This window comes from Erigeron canadensis, chromosome 3 (assembly GCF_010389155.1).
Source record: "Erigeron canadensis isolate Cc75 chromosome 3, C_canadensis_v1, whole genome shotgun sequence".
Taxonomy (NCBI): domain Eukaryota; kingdom Viridiplantae; phylum Streptophyta; class Magnoliopsida; order Asterales; family Asteraceae; genus Erigeron; species Erigeron canadensis.
Genome location: NC_057763.1, coordinates 30,484,726 through 30,493,322, shown reverse-complemented (window position 1 = coordinate 30,493,322; position 8,597 = coordinate 30,484,726). Strand labels below are relative to the sequence as shown.

Here is an 8,597-nt window from a genome sequence, read left to right as displayed (position 1 = left end):
AAGAAAAAAAAACTTATAATGGAAATTAATTGTAAAAAAATAAATGGACATTATACATATCTCAAAAATGTAACTTCTTAAAATAAAGAATAAAAATCTCATATAATAATAGGGTGGGAAAGAGTTATGTTATTTCCACCTCAAGAATAAAAAAGAAATTCTAGTTGATTAAGCTACCACTCTTTTTCTACTCCTATCCCTTTCCTTTACTTTGTACAAATACTAAAAACTCCAGGTAGCTCTCCAAGTCACCAGCATCACTTTTTATAATAACCTTTTTAAATCAACTTTTACAATTTATTAACTCGTTTAGAATATTATATAAGTTGATCTTATAAAAAATCTTAAACTTTGATTGACTAACTTCATCGTCTAGAAAAATTTGCATAATTGAGTAGTATCTTTAGTAAAATAGTCTGTCGCTTTATAACTTAACTATAGCTATAAATTGCTCTGTTTCCATTGTGGGTGTCCATTTCTAACAACCCCTTTTGCTGGAATAAATTTTCTTGTCCAAAAAAAAATAAAAAAGAAAAAAAAATCCATCTGATATTTTTGTGCTTTCAGCTTCATCTTTCTTGAAAATCTTGAAAAGTTTCAAGATTTCATCTTTTTTTACGACCGCAGAATAAAACTGTTTCCTTAACCCGAACAGTAAAAAAACCTCAGAAAAACTTGTCCAGGTTGCTGGTTTTTTCACTAATGTCTTGTAAAGGTTGTTCCGTTAGGTGGAGAAGTGAGGTCAGCAACTCAAGTTGACACAAGATTTCAAAAGGGTATCTTCAAAAATGGAAATTAATGAACCCAAGATGAAAAAGATTGAATTTTTCTTGGTTTTTGGTATGTGGGTCATGATGATAGTTGCCATGGCAGATGAGGTTAAAACTGTAAATATATCATCATCAGTAAAAAGGCCAAAAGCTGTAAATATTGGAGCTTTATTGACAGTGAATTCAGTTATTGGGAAGTCTGTTAGGCCTGCAATTATAGCAGCTGTTGATGATGTGAATTCTAATCCAGATATTCTTGGAGAAACACATTTGAATCTTATTTTACATGATACTAATTGCAGTGGATTTCTTGGCACAGTTGAAGGTAACTTTCTTATAATGTTGTATTTAATTTAATGTTGCTATTGTTTAAAGAGTTATGAATAAACTTGATTATTTATAGTTGGAAAATACCATTATAGTAGAGAAAGTAATTGGGAATAGTTAATTTTAAGGGGGGTGTGGTATATGCAAATTATATAGCTGGAAAATAATGTTTGGCAATTAGCGAACCATATGAAAAAGTGATTTTCTTGGATTGTTTAGAGAGAAAACGCAGTTTGGAAAAAAGCCTGAGACTTGAAAATTCATCTTGCAAACTCAATCCCAAATACTGTACCTCTTACATAGAAAATTAACCCAGGAAAAACTAGTTCTGTATATGCACATAAGATCAAAACGACGAAGTTTGTTTTTTTACTTTACGGTTTATTGCCTTTTGAAAAAGTAGGTAATTTGCAAACCAGTATAGATGATTTGTAGTGTACACGATTAGTTACATAGTATAAAACGCAAGGTACCATAACGACTTTAGTGGTTTACAAATCAAATTTGGTAGCATGTTGGATAATTTTGTAGGTTCACTACTAAGATGGACCTATAATTGTGGTGATTTTCTTAAATACGAGTTAGACTTTTAATTCCAATGATTGACAAAGTAAACTGTACAAAAATTGTTCCAAAAATGTTGGTTGTCATATTTGACTTTTAGGGTCAAATGGATTAGTTTCCATTCAAAAATTGATATCAGCATATGTGATGATCAAGAAAAGCTTCATTATTACTATCTTAAAGAATAGAGAAACTATTATTATGAAGAATTTAATTGATGTTAGAAATATTAGAAATTTAACTAAATTTAATTGAAATTTTGAACTTCACATATATGAGTTTTTCAAAAGTCAAAGATTGATTTGCTAATTTGATGTAGCTTTGGAGTTGATGGAGCAAAATGTGGTGGCTGTGATCGGGCCACAGTCGTCTACTATAGCACACGTTATCTCACATGTTGTGAATGAGCTTCACGTGCCTCTACTTTCTTTTGGTGCAACCGATCCCACACTATCAGCTCTCCAGTATCCTTATTTTGTCCGTACCACACAAAATGATTACTATCAAATGTCAGCCATTGCAGACTTGATTGACTACTTTGAATGGAAAGAAATAATCGCTATATTTGTGGATGATGATTACGGCAGAAATGGGATTTCGTCGTTAGGTGATTCATTAGCATCGAAGCGAGCCAAGATTTCTTACAAAGCTGCATTTACACCTGGTGCATCGGTGAACAGCATAAGTGAACTATTGACTGCAGTTAACTTAATGGAGTCTCGTGTGTATGTTGTTCATGTGAATCCTGATTCAGGTGTCAATATTTTCTCTGCTGCAAAGAAACTCGGAATGTTGACCGGTGATTATGTATGGATAGCAACAGAATGGCTTCCAGCAGTTCTAGATTCATCAGAACGGCCAGATGTAAGCACCATGGCATTATTACAAGGTGTTCTGTCACTTCGACAACACACACCGAATTCAAATATGAAGAAGTCTTTCGAAACCAAGTGGAAGAATATTAAACAAAAGGAAACCTCAGGATTCAATTCATATGCTCTTTACGCTTATGATTCCATTTGGCTATTCGCGTATGCTCTTGACACTTTCTTAAAATCCGGAGAAAGTATCACTTTTTCTTCTAACCCAAATCTTCAAAATGCCAATGGTAGTGAGCTTCGGTTGTCTGCACTCAAGACTTTCAACGAAGGTCAAAATTTACTTCAGACTCTTTTAGCAACAAATTTCACAGGTTTATCAGGCGAAGTTCAGTTCGATCAGGACAAGAATTTGATTCATCCGGCATACGATGTGCTTAACATTGGTGGAACTGGATTGCGGACAATTGGGTATTGGTCAAACTACTCTGGGTTATCTGTTAATCCACCTGAAAGCTTGTATGCAAAACCTCTAAACAGTTCTGATACTAAGCGCCTCTATAGTGTAATTTGGCCCGGTGAAACAAGTGTAAAGCCACGTGGATGGGTGTTTCCAAACAATGGGAAGCCTTTGAGGATCGGTGTACCTTATAGGCATAGTTACAAAGAAGTTGTAACAAAAGATGTTAAATCTCCATTAGGTGTAAGAGGGTATAGCATCGATGTTTTTGAAGCTGCTGTGAATTTACTACCTTACGCTGTGCCTCGGAAATATATTTTGTATGGAGATGGTAGCCGTAATCCGAGCTACAGCAATCTTGTGACTTCTGTTGCTGAAAATGTAAGCTCTTGCTTCATGTCTAGTTTATTTTACAGTGGGGTCAATGGGTGGGTCGGGTTAAGTTGGATTATGTGTTATAAGAGGTCAGGTTAAATGGGTAGTTTTATAGATTGAAACGGGCTGGCTTGGATTGGGTTGAGCTGAACAACTTTTTTCTAAAAAATATTGAAACCTTTTTTGAATAATTAGTGTGATGGTATGATTTTAAAAAGTATATTAATTACAATGATGATCCACATTTTTTGTAAAACGATTTAATTAGTCGTATTATTTAATTCTAGATTGCTGACATTTGACCTGTTCGACCCGTTTGACACATTTCCTTTTACCTAAATTTTTCTTAACCCATTTTTCAAGTTAAAATATAAGGATGGCCCAACATGACTCATATATAAGTAAGGTGATTAAAATTGCCAGTTTTTGTGGGTTCAACATTTTGTTACTCATTGCACTCACAGTTTGATTCTTAAGCGGAGGTCAACCAGTCTGTTATTGCTTTGTTTTTCTATAGAAGGCTGGTCAATGTTGGTGAAGTTTTTAATTATTGTGTTATCTTTTATAATTAGAGTATAAACAGAGAATGGTTTTGTTTTGAATTTGGTATAGGAAGCATACCAGTTTTCAAGTTTTTGAGCTCTTAACTTTAACCTCCAAAGTCAGAGTTTTCAGATTTCAACTGCCATGAAAGAAACTTGATTTTCCTTTTTCTTCAGACATTCGATGCAGCAGTTGGAGATGTTACAATTATTACAAATCGAACAAGGGTAGTCGACTTTACACAGCCTTACATGGAATCGGGACTTGTTATAGTTGTTCCAGTGAAGAAATCAAAAACCAGTCCATGGGCTTTTCTCAAACCATTCAGCCTGGAAATGTGGCTGGTCACTGGTGGCTTCTTTCTTCTTGTAGGATGTGTTGTTTGGATTCTTGAACATCGTTTGAATCATGAGTTTCGTGGTCCTCCAAGTCAACAAATCATTACGATTTTCTGGTTTAGCTTCTCAACAATGTTCTTTTCACATAGTAAGTATGATCAATTCATTCAAAGACCCGTGTTTGGATTTGTGTTATGGAACTACTTTGTTTACTTTAACTTTTGTTATAATAATTAGTTTCATACTATATGCAGGGGAAAACACAGTTAGCACATTAGGACGGTTAGTTCTGTTACTATGGCTGTTTGTGGTGTTGATCATCAATTCAAGCTACACAGCAAGTTTGACTTCCATCCTCACGGTTCAGCAGTTGACTTCAGGGATTGAAGGGATTGATGGCCTGATTCAAAGTAATGACCCTATTGGAGTTCAGGATGGATCTTTTGCTTACAATTATCTTGTCCAAGAGCTTAATATTGCAGAATCTAGAATAAGATCATTGAAAGATGTATCAGATTACATGAATGCACTTAAACTTGGTCCGAAACGTGGAGGTGTAGCTGCCATTGTTGATGAGCTTCCCTACATCGAGCTTTTCATGAGTTATACACAGTGTGAGTTCAAGATTGTTGGTCGAGAGTTTACGAAAAGTGGCTGGGGATTTGTAAGTTTCTTACATTAACACTATCTTTCTATATATAAGCTACCCTACAAAAATAAGACTAAAGAAGCTCAAAGTCGTAGATCATTCTATTTAACCTTCCAAATCAAACTCGATTTCCATGTTAGACTAAAAGCGCGGCTAGTAGGTGCAAATGCCCTTTGTCCAATTTTTGTTATCAGAAATGTTGATAGATTTCGATACGAAGTTATAAATAAAATATGTTTACCCCTTTAAGCGAATGTGAAATTTATAATCAGTTTGTGCATTTGCAGGCATTCCAGAGAGATTCTCCTCTAGCACTCGACTTATCAACAGCCATTCTCCAACTCTCAGAAAATGGGGAATTGCAAAGGATCCATGACAAATGGCTAGCATCGAGCACATGCTCGTCACAAGTTTCAGAAATCGACATAAATAGCCTTTCTCTAAGCAGCTTTTGGGGTCTATTTCTTATATGTGGAATCGCGTGCCTCATTTCTCTTGGCGTTTACTTTTGTAGAGTGTTGTGGCAATACCGTAGATTCAGTCCCAATGAAGAAGAGGCACCACACGAGATTCCACAACCCGAATCAGCAAGGCGTAGTTCAAGAAGAACATTACGGACCACAAGTTTTAAAGACTTGATGGAGTTTTATGACAAGAAAGAAGCCGAGATCAAGGAGATGTTGAGACGAACCAAGCGTCAAATTAATGGGCATAGTGATTCACCTTGTTGAATTGAAAGTTTTGGTGTTTTGCAGGATGGTTAGCTTTCCTAAAATGGAAAGATATATATTTGAATAGTGATTCCCTTTGTATATGTATATATTCTCAACAGTTAGGACCAAACAATACTTGGTTCTTACAAGAAATCATTTTTATGATGCCAGAAGTTAAGGATAGTTACGACTAATTACATATTAATTGGTTAGGTTTTTCTTGCATCTGTGTATAATTAACTTTCTTTTTGGTGCATTATGTTCTCTAACGAGGAAAGTAACCTCGCCTGATCCATATCTATTGTCATCCCCGCATGATTATTGGACTTTCATGTCATCTACAATGCTAATAAAAAAAAAAAATTAAACATATTACAACAGGATATATAATCATTTTTCTTTTTAGTACTTTGTCAAATTTTTCTTTACGAGGGTATTTTTGTCTACATCCCAGTCTATCTTCTTTTAAGTTTTAACAACCAAAGTCGTTCTTCCCCAAATCCAAAAACAAAAACACTGATAACACAACTTAAGAAAGTAAGAAACTGATGACAAAATAAATACTGTAATAGATCTTGTAAATGCTAAACCTAAAGTCCAATGAATACATATTAATAATGGAAACTGATAACAGAACATTACTTAAAACTTGAAAGCATATAGATACTGTTAAAACAGTAACAAACTAACAATCATACTAATCTAAACTACAAGTAAACAGCAACTAAGTAGTAAATAAAAAGTGATGATATCTATAAAATCAAAATAATCATCTTCATGCATCCTTTCTTTATCTTGTCTTTAATTCTTTTCCAAATCCCTTTCTTCATCGTCGGCAACAAACCTTTTCCAATACCAATGTTGCTTCCAAATTCCGGACATATCTTCAATCGGAATTCCCTTTGTCTCCGGCAAAAAGAAGTAGACGAAACCCGTCATCACAAGCACCCAAAACGTAAAGAATATAAACAATCCATATCTAAAAGCACATAACATCTGGAGGAAGATTTGAGCAATCAAGAAGGTGAAGATCATGTTGACGATAACATTAACACCTTGAGCCGCGGATCTTACTTCAAGTGAGAAGATTTCACTAGGCACGAGCCAACCCAACGGACCCCAAGACCACGCGAACCCTGCAATGTATATGCATATGGCTGCAACCACAAGACCCGAATACCACCCTGGGAGCTCCCCGGGGTTTCCATTTAACCCAAACTTCAAAGCAATGGCAACAGTAATCACAACCTATAAACAGTAAACATCAAGTAATTAATCGAGTATTTTATGCCGTATAACTTAATTAAAGCCACAAATAATATATAACAATTGAACTTATATAGTAGATGGAAGTAAGTCTTTTGTTTAATTAATTAATTACGTACGTACCTGACAGAATAACATTTGAATGCCACCTTCGAGAAACCAAAACCTCCTTCCAAATTTATCAACAGTGAGAATGGAAACGATGGTTGCTACCATGTTAACGACCCCGGTGATCAGAGCGGAAACGAGGGCACCATTGTCTCCAAACCCCATTGTTTTGAACAAAACCGGTGCGTAGAACATGAACACGTTCATTCCCGTGAACTGTTGGAAGAAGGGAATCAAGATCGCAAAAGTTGCTTGTGGTCTGTACTTTCTGTCGAGAAACAGATTACGCAACGGGTTTTGATCCATCTTTTTAGATTGTTCGCATGCTGCAACTAGATCATTGAACTCTTCTTGTACGTCGTCCACCCCACGTATTTTTCGTAAGTTTTCTTTTGCCTCTTGAAGCTTTTCACGTCCGAGAAGAGAGCTTGGGGAATCCGGAACGATAAGAGTACCGACGATGAAAGCTATAGCAGGGACGATAGCGCCACCCAAGCTCAACCGCCAGCCCCATCCCCCGTCGATACGAGCAAACCCAACATTGACGGCGTTTGCAACCAGGATTCCGATGGTGATGCTGAGTTGAAACATGACGTTGAGGGCCCCACGATGTTGGTACGGTGCTATCTCCGATAGATATAAAGGCACAGCCTACATATATTTAAAAACAAGTAAAAAAAAACGTGAGTTATTACATATACATATCAATCAATATTTAGTACTAGCTACTAACATTATTAATCTTGAGACCTTTTTTCAAATTCTAAGTAAGTAAAATAACTAGCTAGATAACAAAATTACAAACAATAATAAACGATCGTAATATGTAGTTAATTAGTTAATAGCTACCTGGTTAGCAAAACCGATACCAAGACCGAGAAGAAGACGGCCGGCATAGAGCATCCAGGTGTATTGAGCGAAGCCGTTGATGAGGGCTCCAGCGCAGAACGTAACACCGCCGCAGAGCATGGACACTTTTCGTCCGAATCTTTTGGTCAAAAATATTGCCAAAAAGACGCGAAAAGTGCGGCCAAGTATAAGGAAGACGTGAACATGGTCAACGTGAAACTGTTGAACTTGCAATACTGGTTGCTGCTCGAATCAGAGGTATTCGACTGTTGGAGGTTTTTAGAGACTTTGGGGAAGAATTTGTCCAGGAATGGCGTCATGGACGTCACGCCCCCGGAAATTCCAATATCGTAACCAAAGATTAGACCCCCGAAAGCCGCCAGCATGGCTGCTACGCACACGTTCCATGTGAGCCTTCCCGGATATGCTTTTGATGAACTGCCGGCCGGCGGACCAGCTACAACACCACCGGCCATTATTGTTGAAGCTAGATTAATCGAATTATAGATATATTGAGTAATAACGAAACCTAAATTATTAGAAGATCGATTGAATGATAGCGAACTTTGAAACGAATTAAAATTGAGATATGATGAGTAAAAAGTCTGAAACAAGGAGGTTTGTATTTATAAAGAAAAATTACTCGTATTATAAGATCGATGTACGTACGTGTTTGCATTTTGAGTTGTAAACCAACTCCTATATATACTCCAAATTAATTGTTATTATATGTATATATATCCCGATTAGTATTGGTTTCGGTAATCACTAATTAACCTTATCTGGATTGGATTCGTATTACAAACCTAGCAAGCAT

The 8,597-nt window shown here is 36.1% G+C and overlaps 1 protein-coding gene and 1 pseudogene across 1 annotated transcript; one reads left to right on the top strand and one right to left on the bottom strand.

The window, feature by feature from the left end:
• Window positions 1-501: 501 nt before the first annotated feature.
• Window positions 502-5,769, top strand: LOC122591280 (glutamate receptor 3.4-like). Its single transcript, XM_043763519.1, has 5 exons — window positions 502-1,095; window positions 1,981-3,320; window positions 4,034-4,343; window positions 4,450-4,859; window positions 5,132-5,769. Exons 1-5 carry the CDS (start codon window positions 789-791, stop codon window positions 5,573-5,575), a joined length of 2,811 nt encoding a protein of 936 aa, XP_043619454.1. The 5' UTR covers window positions 502-788; the 3' UTR covers window positions 5,576-5,769.
• Window positions 5,770-6,358: 589 nt separating this feature from the next.
• LOC122591886 lies at window positions 6,359-8,256 on the bottom strand (annotated as a pseudogene).
• Window positions 8,257-8,597: the final 341 nt, after the last annotated feature.